A 14,089-nucleotide genomic window follows, 5' to 3' on the forward strand; every position below is an offset into this window, starting at 1 on the left:
GGTTTGGGAGTGTACAAGAGCCTCCAAGGGCTTCCACCTTCCCCGGGGCCCTGCTCAGTGCTGAGTCACTGCCAGGGGTGGGGGCAGGGAAGAGCAGAGAAACGGACACCAAAGCCAGGGTAGTTCTCCAGGGGTTTCCAGAGGGAAGGTTGGAGAGGTTGGGCAGGTGGGAACCCCTCCCAACAAAAAAGCCCAAGTTACTGGTACAAGGGATAGGAACAGGGAGTGTCATCTAACTTGGCTTCAGATACCTGGAACTTCAATGGCCCTTGGAGCACATGTCTTATTCTGGACATTGTACTTCAAGTGGTACATTGGCCAAATCACGTGACTCTGGCCGCCACTGTTATTGATTCCTGTCAGCGTCACTTTTATCTGCACCAGGCAGAACACTAAGGGTTTCACCTGCATTGTGTCACTTAGTCCTCATCACACCTGGGAAGGTGGATTCTAATGTTATCATTTCACAAGCAAAGGCAGTAGGGCTTCCAGCGACTGGCAGTGAGTGGCCAGCAGGATGGGGAGTCAGTTCTGAATGCCTGCAGAGACCGTATGTGGATGGCCCTTCACTTTTCAGTTGGTTAGAATCAGCCCACAGTGCTCATGGTCCTCCTGCCCACCTTACCCCCAGCTCCCTCTTTGCCCCTCAGGCTCTGACCAGTGGAAGATGGCTGAGAGGAAGCTGTTCAACAAGGGGATTGCCATCTATAAGAAGGATTTCTTTCTAGTGCAGAAGCTGGTAAGCTGGGGCTCTGTCTTAGGGCTGGTGAAGGCCGGGAGCAGCCTACCTGATCTGCCCTTGGGAGCCCTGAGTTGCTGGTGCCCTCTTTAAAAAGTAGTCAGATCAATGCCATTAAGTAGCATTGGAGATAATTTTATAAACGCAAGAAGGAGAGAAGATCTGGCCTTTCTGCTGGTTCCAGTTCTCTTTCCTACATTGGGGTGGTGTGGCGATGCTCTATGGTCTTGGTCCAGAGGGGGCCTGGCATTAGACTTAAAATAGGAGGGAGACCAGATGGGAATGAAGGCTGCAAGCAGAAGTGAGCCATTCCCCCAAGGGAATATGGAAAGGAAGTCACTCTACTGGGAGGGGAACTGAGAACCAGCAAGTGCTTATGTCATTGACCCCGGGTCTTCTACTTCCTGTCTGTCCTAAGGCTTCCTTCCAGTAACTCAGTTGACCATGCCTAGGTTCCCTAGATAATCTGGTTCATGTTCTTCTGGAAGACTAGAGTGCTTTGCTACTCCAAGGAATTGTGTCTTTTCTAGCCCTCTCACAAAATCTGGGTTGTGGGGAGAGTGGGTTGTATGGATTGACAAGGGAAAGGAGCTTCCAGAACTGCACTGTTCCTCCTAGGTTGAGGATCATGTCAGGAATGGCCCTGGGGATTGGACAGAGGGCTGATGAGTTCTATGAGGGCCCTGTTAAAAGGACCTTCATTTACTGTGTTTTCGTAACACTCTGTCCCCTAATTGGGCTATATTGCCAGGAAGCCTGTGCCCTTGAAATTCATTAGCTCCTAATGCCTACTGAAAAGAGCAGATCAACAGTCAGTCACACAAATGATCAGAGAAAATTGACAGGAGAAGTATTAACAGTCTAATTGATAAATGTATGACGTAGCCCATTCCTGGGAGCTGAAGCATGTCTGTTTCATCTTTAGGCACAGAGGCCCCCGCTGGCCCCTGGGCTCCCTCTGGACAGGAGCTCCCAGCACAGCAGTGGCTGAATGGTCTGGGATCTTGGGGAATATTAGAGAAAACAGCCCCTATGGGGAAAAGTGGTCTAAAATCCAAACTCAGTGGCCAAATAGTTTATAAAATGAGAGGGTTAGAATTTCAGGGTTTGGGACATTTCTGGAGATTGTCTAGTCTCACCCCATTTACTATTTACACATGAAAAAATAAATTAGAAAGCTGAGTGACTTGCCTAATGTCCCATTGCTATTTGGTGGCAGAGTTAGGAGCAAGACTTGGATCTTCTGGGGGTTTTTTTTGTTGTTGTTTTTAACTTTTTTCAGATTTTCCCACGGCTTTCTGGTTAGTTTACCTCAAGTCCAACCCCCACACAGGACAGTGGGACATTTCTTTACCTCCCTTGTCAGTTGCTGTTCCCTGGAGAGGACTGAAAAAGTTTGCCTGAATTCACGAAGGGGGTCTGTGTTGCCAGATTTGGGCTGGCCTTGGATGTGGATGGTGCCCAGGCTTTTTACAGAAAAAAAATGAAGGAACAGTATAATAAACACCCACTAATGTCCCACTTAGATTTATCAGTTGTTAACATTGGCCCCATTTGTTTTCCCTCTCTATGTGTAAATAAACCTACTGCATATATATATATATATATATATATATATATATATATATATATGTATTAAAATATAAAAATTATCTTCCTTTATCTATTTTTGCTAATCACTAAAAGTAAATTACCCAGCCAGGCATGGTGGTGCACACCTGTAATCCCAGAGATTTGGGAGGCTAAAACAGGAGGATCTCAATTTCAAGGCCAGCCTGGGCAAAGGGCAAGACCCTATCTCCAAACAAATACAGCTTATTTATGGTAAAGAGCCCTGTTGTACAGGGGATTCCCTGTACAAAATTAAAAAAAAAAAAAGTAAGCTATAGGTTATGAATGTCCTGACATAATATTCAGCAGATTTCAGCATGTGTCTCCTGAAAATTATTTTCCAATAAAACCATAGTATATAAATAATCCCAAGGAATTTAAATGGACCTGATACTCTGTAATATACAAGCCATAGTCAGATTCTCCAGTGGTTCCGGTATTGTCTTATAATTTATAGCTTAATTTGTTGGAAATAGTGCTGAAGCATTGGTTAATTGCACTGGTCAGGGGTTTGTTGTAGAGCAGGTACTGGAGGAATGCTTGAATTTCCTGGGTTTAGTTTTTGGCCTAAGGTTAAGGGGGACTTGTAGGTATGAGAAAGACTGGATTCTCTCCAGGCAGGTGAGCCAAACCAGCAGGCTCTGACCTCAATTTTGACTTCAAACAGATCCAGACCAAGACTGTGGCCCAATGTGTGGAGTTCTACTACACCTACAAGAAGCAGGTGAAAATTGGCCGCAACGGGACTCTCACCTTTGGGGATGTGGATACAAGCGATGAGAGATCTGCCCAGGAAGAGGTTGAAGTGGATATTAAGGTGACTCCTTTCCCAGCCTTGGCTGCCTAGAGCCTGACTGGGTCTGGGACCAGGGCTGAACTGGGAGTTTGAGGTCAAGCTCTCTAGGGAGAGAGTAAAGGATGGACAGAGGAAAAAGCAGGGTCCCTGACATCCCCCAGGAGCTAATGTCCCAAGCCCTGGACCTTATGGTTCTCCTCTCTAGACTGCTGGGGTCATATTAATAACACATGGTGTCAATATGGAACACTGAATTTTTCCATGATATTTGCACTAGCAACACAAGCAGACCTCCTACAGTGTTTCCTAAAGTTGAGTCATTCTTGCACCCCCTTTATGATTTCTGCTCTATCTGCATCCTACTATGTGTCACCATTGCTATTTTTGTCATGTCCACATACTACTTGTGCTGTTAGTTAGTGTTTTCTTTGATTCAACTAATTTTTCACTCAAATAAAAGGGAAGCTTTATATCACAATCATAAATAGAAAACCAGTACTGTTTCCCATAAATGGAAGGTACTGGTAAAAATAAACATATATGAAAACCAAATACTTACTGAATTCTAGCTAGATGCTGTGTTACCTGCCAGGGTTCTGAGACCGAGGCCTGAACTCTCTGAATGAGATTATCAAGTCCACAGAGAAGTGTAAAAATGACACATTAACACCAACTGGAGACTTTGTCCTTGACTTAACCAGGATTGAAAGAGAACTGAAAAGGGAATGTCATTTAATTTTGTGTCCATGTATCCACCTGACATCATCTTGGGGTTACAAGTCCACACATGGTGACATGCTATTCTAAGACCAGGAGTGGTTTGGTCCCCATTTTGCAGATGGAAAGGGAGTGGAGATAAAGAAAATGTTACAAAGATAGTTTGGAATTGGAGCTCATGGCTCCTGCCTGGCTCACCAGACCATTGAGTCTAAGGATGTGTCTTCTGGGTGTCTGTTCAGGAGGCCAGATGGCCTGTGGGTACTGGCATGCTCCCTCCCTGCCTCCTGCTCAATCTCAAGTGCTCAGTTTCACCCTGAGGGCTCCCAGGTATCAAGATAACCTTCTTTCCCCAAGCAGACTAGTCACTGGAGGGCTGTGACCTGTGACAGTCCTAGCACAGGGCTAGGCCCGGCCAACAGGACAAGTGGGGACTCGCAATTCAGTGCACTATGGCAGTGTAATTGAGCTCATTCTTGTCCTCCTTAGACTTCCCAGAAATTCCCAAGGGTGCTTCCTCCCAGAAGAGAGTCCCCAAGTGAAGACAGGCTGGAGCCCAAGAGGGAGGTGAAAGAGCCCAGGAAGGAGGGGGAGGAAGAGGTACCAGAGATCCAGGAAAAGGGGGAGCAGGAAGAGGGGCGAGAGCGCAGCCGGCGGGCAGCAGCTGTCAAAGCCACGCAGACACTACAGGCCAATGAGGCGGTAAGTGTGACCTCCACAGCCACTCCCTGAGCCCAAGGCCAGGGGGGCTGGAGCTGGGCCTAGGGGTGTGGGAAGGAGGGCCGAGCAGGAATGCAATGGTAATCCTCATCATCATAATAACAGCCAGTGGGAGAACCACTTTGTGCTGTGTTTTATTTAATTCTTATAACCCTGCATGGTGGGGAATATTATTAATCCTGTTTTACAGATGAGGATGTTGAGATCCAAGAGAATACAGCTAGTAGGTGGCCGGTCTCTGTTCTGCTGTTTATTTTTACGTTATGCTGAGATTTGGGGAAACAGGCTTTGGGTAAACCCTGAAAGTTTGTGGGACACTGAGGAAGTATTCATGAGCGGTAGCTCAGTCAGAGATCCCCCTAGAGAACTCCCCCCTGACAAACATGTCTGCCAGCCCTTCTCTGGTGTTCTCTGCAAAGTGCTTTTATTTCTTTTGTCTTACTAATATCTCACAATAACCCCCATAAAGCCTTGAGCCGCACCCTGCAGACAGGGAAGTCAAATTCAGAGATCCAAGTGACTTGCCTGAGGTCACATTCCAGATCCTTGAACTTCTAGTGCAGTGCTCTGCCCTCCATATCTCAAGCCAAGAGCAAGACATATGGCCAGAGCTGCCCTTGTTGAGAAAGCTCTCCGGAGAAGGGAGAGGGGTGGGGATCTGTTTGTACAACTCTGCATACAGGACACCCATCAACTAAACACGGCTGTTTGCTCCATTCTGAGCTTGTCTCTTCCTGTACCAGGAACTGTGCTGTCTATGCTCTTGAGTTCTACTGACTTTGTGAATACTGTCCTTTGAGGGTCCACCCCAGGCACATATTGTCACTTCTGATGCCCATCTGGGGCTACCCACCCAGGACCCAGAGCAGCAGCACCTTCTCTAGGTCTGCACCACATGTCCTGTGCTGACACCTGTCTTCCCTTTTGTTCTTCCCCTCCCTGTGTTCATTGTTTGCCATGACCTACCTGTTGTCCTCAGCCAGCAAGCTACACACTGTCCCTTCCATTAGCCCAGGCGCTCTCTGAAGGCAGGGGCTCCTGTCAACCTCTAGGTCCCCAGCACCTTGGCACATCATCTGAGCCTGAGTCTCTTTTATGGCATGACGGCATGAGTGCACTAAATGACAGAAACTATGAACACAAGCTTCATTACCAAGATTCCCAGTCAGAAGCATCAAGAAGTTTTTACCAACTGAGGGCTTCCACAAAGGCTGCTGGAATTACCGTGCCAGCAACTTTGTAAATGATAGAGCTAGAGGCCACCCAAGACCCGGTGGGCTCCTGGAGAGATAGTAAGGTCCCTGTCACTGGAGGGATTCAAGTAGGTGCTAGGTGACAATTTGGCAGGAGTATATGACCTTTAAGGGCCTCTGTTCCCTGAGATACCAGAATTATGGATCTGTGCTTCCCCCGAATCACTCAACTCCTTGATTTCTCTCCAGGCCAATGACATTCTTATTCTCCGAAGCCACGAATCCAATGCCCCTGAGTCGGCCGGTGGCCAGGCTTCAGAGAAGCCACGGGAGGGACCAGGGAAGTCACGAAGGGCACTGTCTTTTTCGGAGAGGAAGAAAAAAACAGAGACATTTAATAAGACTCAAAATCAGGAGAACACTTTCCCTTGTAAAAAATGTGGCAGGTAAGATGGACCCGCGGGGACCTGGTGACGATCCGAGGGGGCGGGGCGGAAGTGGATTAGGGGAAGCGGCTGGGAGCCTTCGGCTTGTCTTTTGATTGGCTCAGAGAGTTTCCAGGACAGTGACGTCACCGAGCAGCTTTTCGGGGAGGAGGGGGGAAGCTACTGAGGAGCGGTCCCGCCAAGAGTGGCGTCAGGGGCTGGGACAACACGGGCCCGAGTCCGGGAGGCGGGGGCGCCACAGCCCTCTCCCCAGGGTTCGGGGGAGGGACCGTCCCCTTACCTGAGCCCCTCCGCTCCGCAGGGTGTTTTACAAGGTGAAGAGCCGCAGCGCGCACATGAAGAGCCACGCGGAGCAGGAGAAGAAGGCTGCGGCGCTGAGGCTGAGGGAGAAGGAGGCCGCCGCTGCCGCCGCCGCCGCTGCCGCCGCCCCGCACCCGCAGGCGCTGCGAGAAGAGAGCGGTGCGGGCGAGAAGGGCTGAGCGGCCACCCGCCCCTCTCCCAAGGCCCGAGCAGGGAGCGAGGACCGGGTCACGTGGACTTGTATCAACAAAACAAATAAGACAGTGAAATAAATGGCTCTTTCTTTATAAAGGCCCCAGGAGCAGTGGTAAGGGCTGCAGGATCCAGTTCTCTTTGCATTCAGTCTGTCGGAAGTTGTCCTTCTGCTTTCCTGGTTCCTGGAACTGTGAGAGTCCTGGTCCCCGGTGGGGGGGCGGCCCCCAGCTGCCTCTCAGATCCCTGCGCCTCTTTGCTGCTGCACAGCCTCTTCCCTCCTCTTGGCCTCCCCCCTCCTCGGTCTCCTGGAAGCCACTGTGGAGCCAAGCACAAGCTCACCCCCATTGCAGCATTATTTCCCCTCCCCAGAGGTTCTGGAAGGTTGCCTTGCCTCAAGCCCAGATAATGGGACTTACTGGGAGGGAGTGTGGTAGCCTGGCACCTGTGCTGTCCTTGCACAGCCGTGCCCAGGCCTGAGCTGCTCCAGTGACCCTGTCTTCAGGCTACCTCCTCCCCGGAGCGAAGCTGCCGACAGGTACTGTCCCTCTGCTGCTTGCTAGCAGCCCTGCTGGGTCTGCAAAGTTTTCTCAAACATTTGGGAAATGAGCTAGTGTTCCCTTCCCCTGCTCTCTGCCTGAACTGTCCAGAGGCTGGGAGCTGCAGGGCGAGGCCCCAGGGGGCTTCTGACAAGCCTGGCTCTTCGTGCTTTTCTCCTTTTTGCCAAATACTTTGGGGCTCTGGAGGCTGCTGAGGGAGCTTAGCCTCAGGCAGGTCCTGGTGAGGCCCAGCCTGTTCCTCCTTGGTGCCAGCTCCCTGCTTGCCTCTCTCCTGCCCTCAGCAGTTGCCACCTAACCCCACTGCACCCCACCCAGTGTTGATCTCCATAGCCCAGCCCCTAGTCCTGCACTCTGGAGATTTCTGGATCCTTCCCTGGGAGGGGGAGGTCTCCTAACTAGATTGAACAGGAGCCTTCATTCCTTGACTCGGGTCATTTGGGAGCTATTTATTTATTCTTAATATTTAATTTTTGACATCCTCTCAGGGACCAGGGGCCTCATGCATTCCAGAGGCCCAAGTGCATTTATCCCAAAACATGGCACCTTCTTGACATCCCCATCTCCACCCCAAGGCCCTAGGGTTCCTCATCTTGTTGCTTTGGTAGCTCTTGCCAAAAGGAATATTAGTAGCATTGAGAGAGGGTGGAAAAGAGGAGGGTGCCACCAAAGCCACACAGAGACTAGGAGGAGTGAGGGAGATCAAAGGCAGTTCTTGTTGCTGACCCTTCTGTACTTTGAAATTGCCTGAGGGAGCTGGCAGAAGGTCAGAATTCTAGTATTGTTTACCAGGCCTGGATTCTGGCTCAAAGAAGCCATATTTGGCATGGAATCACTGAAGTGAAAAGACCAGAAGGTTCTGGAGGCCCTGTCACTTGCCATTCCCATAGGGGCCTAAGTTAATTTTCTGATCTCATTACCCAACTTTAATTGTGCAAAAGAAATTCCAAATGAATGTGTATAAGACAGATCAACATACTAGGGAGGATCCAAAAAGGATTTATTCTGAGACTCTTCAGGAGATAGGCTAAAGTCATTATTCCAGTAACTTCGAATGAAAGAGGGTTTTAGCTATGCTATCAGGTATTTTTCATATTCATTTGTACTTTAATATGGTTCTATAGAACCCCAGCTATGGGAGTAAGATTCCTGGACAACTACCTAGATCTCCACCTTCCTTATTAGTTTACTAAAAGTCCCAAGATGGCAAAATCTGGTGTACCCTCTAGAAGCAGGAGGGCAGCAAATTAAGGCTCTCTTCTAAATCACTTCTATAATGAGTGCCTTCACAGCTTAGCCCCAAAGTGCTACCTATGTTTCCCATGGTTTGTTCTCTTTAAACCATACTTGGTTTCAGGCCCCTTTATGAACATGTGATAACAGAAACCTTCAGTCACATGAGACTTATGTTCAGTGGTAACATCTAGTTCTTGGAAATCTCTTTGAATAAGAAAGTGATTCTATTCTAAACTCACAGAAATGAGACCAGGCAAATGTAGCCAGGGAAAATCAAGATGGTATCTCTTGGTATTAATCAGATCAGAGTCCCTACTTTAGGAGGGCACATGCTTCAGTATACATTTGTATCTAGAATGCAGTGTGAAAATTGAAATGTTTAGAGGGCAGATGCAGTTGTGGTGAGTGACCTGTCAATAAAATAGGTGCAAGCATAGAAGCTGGCATAGATATGTATACCCTTAATGGTGCTTTCTCCCTGTGAAAGTGTTAGGCTTGTCTTTTGTTGCTGTTTTTCCCTCCTATTCAGAGCTCTGCTTTAAGAAGTTAAGTGACAAATACCTTCAGCTTTATAAATGTTCCCCCATACCATCTATCTATATCCATCTCCCGGCTTCCATCAGCATTCAGCTAAGGGTGTGAAACTGACCTAGTGCCTGTGTTCCAGACCATTTCTGAGGTCTCTTACCCATCCAAGGAGACAGTGCCATCATTACTGTCCTCCATGCCTTCAGCAGCCCCCTCACAGCTAAGGTACACACCCACCCCTCTGCCACCCAACCTCCACCCCTGGCACAGAGGTCTTGTGCTGCTTATGTTTAAAGGGATTGCCTATATTTAAATGCCTCAGTGACCTAACCTCTTTCTTCTCATGTGCCAGATGTTAAGATGAAGGAGGAATACAACACATACTCAAGCCTCAACTGTTTCAATGTTTTCAATGGGGCTCACTTTTCTGGGATGTTATTTATTACCAGACTGGCAAGCTTAACTCCTTAGGTTTACAGGAAGTATGCATATTTTTATAAAACATTTGTGTCCACCCCATATTTGGCTGTGTTAATATTTGCCTCTAACAATTTGCAGCTAATTCACCTTTTTCCTCATTTGTCTCTAAACTGAAGGCCTTGTTGGAGGGGACAGAGCACAGGAACAGCCTTGACAGTTTGTAATTATTGTAAAAAAAATTTAGTAGCATATAAATAAGTATATTCCTTTTATTTTGAAACAAAAATGATCAGACACTGCCTTTTGTGTGTTTGCTGCCTGTGGCACCCTTTTTTAAAAAGACTGTTACATATTAAAATAGTGTACATATATATATAAATATTACCTCTTTTGCTGTACAGTTGTGATAGACCAGACTGAAGATTTTATTTTTTGTGTGCTTTTTATAAAAAATTAATACACTAAAGAGAATCTTGCTGATGTGATTGTAATGTACCTATGTAACTTATTTACTTTTGAATGTTCTTCTGTATCTTTAAACCTTTTATTAAATAAGGTTTTAAAAATTCAGAGTTGAATGCTGAATTTTTTAGGGGGATTTTCACCATCTGGGGTTGATGTAAGTAGGCTTGTTTTGTTTAAAGAGAGATTACTTGACATTTTTGAGCCATAAAGATTCTGTTTTACCAGCTTATTGTCAAAAAGGCCAGAACAGGAGAAATAACACACTGTTTGCCTGGCTACCATGCAAGATGATAGCTGAATAGATAGATCGATCTTTTTATAAAAATTTAGACAAGAAGCCTTAAGTTAATGTTTTGTACACCAACATAAAGATGGCATACTATGACGTTTTCGTTTCATTGGGATTAAACGAATACAAAGGATACAGACTGTTGCTAGCGGGTACCTGGAAGCTGGGGTGCTGAAGAGTATTTTTATATACATCAAGCAGCGTGCCTAGGATGAATGAGTAACCTGAGGAGAAAAGTCCACCGTGATGCATTCATTTTTAACATTAGTCGACATCCACTCCAGAATTATTTTTTAAACATGGTGCTTAGCAGTATTTGTTTACTGTAAAAAGAATCTGGAAAATATGAAAAAGGAAATGCGCCATCAGAGAAAAGAATGCTGGAGCCCCTAGCTGGCACCATAGTAACCGTTCGACCTGCCGGAGCGCTCGGGTCTCGCGTCGTCTGGGACACCGTTGCCATGGCTACACTGGCGCGAGCGCCGCCGCGGGGGCGGTAGGGGCGGAGTGCAGAGTGTTAGCTGGCGGGCCCCGCCTTCCACTGCGGCAGTAACGAAGAGGCAGGTTGTGAGAAGGACGCGCCGTCTCCCGCGCTGCGCCAGAGCTGCTGCAGCTGCTGTGGCCCGGGCGCTGGGCCGCCTCTGCGCGCCCTCGCCTCCGCTGCCTCCAGTCCCTTTTCTCTGTTGTTCCCGCGCCTTAGCTGCTTCGGTCCCCAGTCCTCGCTGCCCGGAAGGGTCCCCGCACCAGCGAAGCCGCCACTCGCCGGCTGACCCGGCTGCCGTCGCGGATTGTCTCTCCCTCGGTCCGCCGAGGACCCGCTCCTGGTTCACCTGAAGGCCAGGCTTCGACCGCGAACGTCCGATTGACTTCGGAAGCACCTTTGAGCGCCCAGCCGCCGCGGCTGCAGGAGGAGCGGCCACGCCCCGCGAGCACACTCGGCGATTCCCCGCCCTGAAGCTCGTGCCTTCGCCTCCCGCCCTTCCTTCTCGCCTTCTGCACTGCTACGACTCGATGCCCCGGCTGCAGGCTGCGGACCCCAACCCGAGACGCAAGATGGCGACCGCCGCGTGACTGAGCTTCCCGAGACCCAGCTGCGCGGACCCGCCGGCCAACTGACTTTGGGGGCAGGAAAGGGGCGAGAGCAGAACTTTGGTGTCATTTGTTAATTGTGATTGCGTGAAGCTTGTCGCCCTCTGTCCTGCTTGGAGGGTGTGTCGCATTGTTCTAAATCGTAGAGTACGGTGAGCCAGTCTAATCCCTATTTGTATAATTGGCGCCCTTGATAGTTGGGGAAATGGCAATGACACTGTTGGAAGACTGGTGCAGGGGGATGGATGTGAACTCCCAGAGAGCTCTGCTGGTCTGGGGGATCCCAGTAAACTGTGATGAGGCTGAAATCGAAGAGACCCTCCAGGCTGCGATGCCTCAGGTACCCTATCGAGTACTTGGGAGAATGTTCTGGAGGGAAGAAAATGCGAAAGCAGCCTTGTTAGAGCTCACTGGGGCGGTAGATTACGCCGCGATCCCCAGGGAGATGCCAGGTAAAGGAGGAGTTTGGAAAGTGGTCTTTAAGCCCCCCACTTCCGATGCTGAGTTTTTAGAAAGGTTGCACCTCTTTCTAGCTAGAGAGGGGTGGACCGTGCAAGATGTTGCCCGTGTCCTTGGGTTTCAGAATCCTGTTCCCGCCCCAGGTCCAGAAATGCCAGCAGAGATGCTCAACTACATTTTGGATAATGTTATTCAGCCTCTTGTTGAGTCCATATGGTACAAGAAGCTGACTCTGTTCTCGGGGAGGGACATCCCTGGGCCTGGAGAGGAGACCTTTGATCCGTGGCTGGAGCACACTAATGAGGTCATAGAAGAGTGGCAGGTGTCTGATGTAGAAAAGAGGCGGCGGTTGATGGAGAGTCTGAGAGGCCCCGCCGCTGATGTTATTCGCATCCTCAAGACCAACAACCCTGCCATAACCACCGCGGAATGCCTGAAGGCGCTTGAGCAGGTGTTTGGGAGCGTGGAGAGCTCTAGGGATGCGCAGGTCAGATTTCTGAACACTTACCAGAACCCAGGAGAAAAGTTATCTGCTTATGTCATTCGTCTGGAGCCTTTGCTGCAGAAGGTGGTGGAGAAGGGGGCCATTGATAAAGATAACGTGAACCAGGCCCGCCTGGAGCAGGTCATTGCCGGGGCCAACCACAGTGGGGCCATCCGGAGGCAGCTGTGGCTGACAGGGGCTGCGGAAGGGCCAGCCCCTAACCTTTTCCAGTTGCTGGTGCAGATCCGCGAGGAGGAGGCCAAGGAGGAAGAGGAGGAGGCTGAGGCCGCTCTACTGCAGTTAGGCCTGGAGGGGCACTTCTAAGTATCAGGAGAGGGGGCTTTAGTGCAGACCTAGATCACAGCTGCTTTCGTTATACCTGTGCGGTCTTCAGGCGTGTCTCTTGAGTAGTGAAGACTTAGCCTTTTATTTTGTTTTTTGGTTTTTTCCCCCCGGGGTGGGTGGGACAGGGGGGGGGGGAGTCAGGCCTGCATACCCCTGTAACATCCGTAAAATTGTGCAAGCGAGCACTGTAAGCTGCAGCAATGATACAAGTGGGTCATGCTGGCTAAAACGCCAGAGAAAGGCTTGGACACAATGATTGGTGCAAGCTGTCATCGTGGCATCATCGTCCTTCGTGAAAAAACGTGAACCTGTGACACTTCCTATTGAGATAAATGTGAAATTGCATGTTCAGATGTTTAGTGCAAGGCCTGGCTCACGGGAAGTGTTCAGTAAAAATGTGAACTGTTATATTTGTTACTAATATCGTGACTAGTTTGTGTTTACTGTAAATTGCTCCTGATTTATATTAATGGAACTAAATGCAAATTTATTAGTTGCTATTGCTCAGCTTTACAATGCAGATTTATTTCTTTTGGCATCAATTTAACTGAAAAGTATTCTGAGACTACAAAATGGGGTGTATGGAAATACTGCAGTTATGGAGCTGTGTAAATCAATTTTTCACAGGATGAGATAAATCGCATGGGGAGGTTGGTATGAGTAACCCATTCCTCCACTTCTGGTCTTTGTTACGAAATAATTCTTGTTCATGCTGATTCTAAGTGTTCAAAATTTGAAGTTATCAAATAGACGTATACAAATAAAAATAATTTAAAAGTTCTATGGACTTCTCATTTTTTGACATGTATAAAAATTTTCAGTGTAACTAAGGTCTCTATAATTTTTTTCTTATGAAGACTTTCCCCTGTCAGAAGTATCTATCTAATCTTAATTTTAATTACTATGTGACCTTAAATAGCATGGTTTTACATGTTTTCTTCAAGGCAAATGTTAGAAGGTTAACATATGTATTAATACAGAATTTAGAAAATTCTGAAATGAGATTTAGGAGGTTATCTGGTAATGTTTTTTTCCTCCCTTTTAAAGTCACTTTGCAGTTAAAATTGCTTAACTGAAGAAATAACTTATAATTAAGTCATCATTCGGTGGAAAGTTAATTTTTACAGCAGCCATTTCATATCTAGAAGATATAAAGAGTTGAAAGGCTTAAAAACATACTTGGCTGTAGAGATTCAGTGATTGCAGGTGTATATCCATGAAGTAAAAATACAAATGTTAAGTGTTCTTTTGGGGTTTCTCTTAATAAAATTTTAAAATTATAGCTGATTCACATGTGCATATGTTTGTGCATATGTTCATATGGCATGGGGTTTATAAAGAGTAATATTGATATTTTTCTAGATTTGTCTATAGACTTGTACCTTTATGTTCCACATCACAACCGGTTCCTCTGTGTCATTCCTCCCCTTGCAAACGTCACCCTTTTTATGTCCTCATCCCCCTCAACAGATATGCATGTCTTCACTTCCCCTGACAATCACT

General features: G+C 47.7%; 2 protein-coding genes across 4 annotated transcripts in view; both read left to right on the forward strand.

The window, feature by feature from the left end:
* Mideas (mitotic deacetylase associated SANT domain protein) overlaps positions 1-9,977 on the forward strand; it is a 66,664-nt gene extending 56,687 nt beyond the window's left edge. For 2 of the 3 annotated variants that reach the window (XM_026401024.2, XM_026401035.2), the window contains exons 9-13: positions 651-739; positions 3,018-3,167; positions 4,353-4,565; positions 6,026-6,222; positions 6,524-9,977. In XM_026401024.2, the coding sequence (XP_026256809.2) occupies positions 651-739; positions 3,018-3,167; positions 4,353-4,565; positions 6,026-6,222; positions 6,524-6,701 (827 nt within the window). In that variant the 3' untranslated portion in view covers positions 6,702-9,977. The remainder of the gene's footprint in view (positions 1-650; positions 740-3,017; positions 3,168-4,352; positions 4,566-6,025; positions 6,223-6,523) is intronic. The other variant, XM_026401043.2, reaches the window with a different exon arrangement.
* An 812-nt stretch (positions 9,978-10,789) lies between these two features.
* Pnma1 (PNMA family member 1) lies at positions 10,790-12,675 on the forward strand. Its single transcript, XM_026401994.2, has one exon. It carries the CDS (start codon positions 11,504-11,506, stop codon positions 12,563-12,565), a length of 1,062 nt encoding a protein of 353 aa, XP_026257779.1. The 5' UTR covers positions 10,790-11,503; the 3' UTR covers positions 12,566-12,675.
* The last annotated feature ends 1,414 nt before the right edge of the window (positions 12,676-14,089 follow it).

The sequence above is a fragment of the Urocitellus parryii genome, chromosome 6 (genome assembly GCF_045843805.1).
Source record: "Urocitellus parryii isolate mUroPar1 chromosome 6, mUroPar1.hap1, whole genome shotgun sequence".
In the NCBI taxonomy this organism is placed as follows: Eukaryota; Metazoa; Chordata; class Mammalia; order Rodentia; family Sciuridae; genus Urocitellus; species Urocitellus parryii.

Excerpts from the sequence above, each read along its gene's own strand:
- Pnma1 (XM_026401994.2), top strand. The coding sequence starts at position 11,504 with ATGGCAATGACACTGTTGGAAGACTGGTGCAGGGGGATGGATGTGAAC.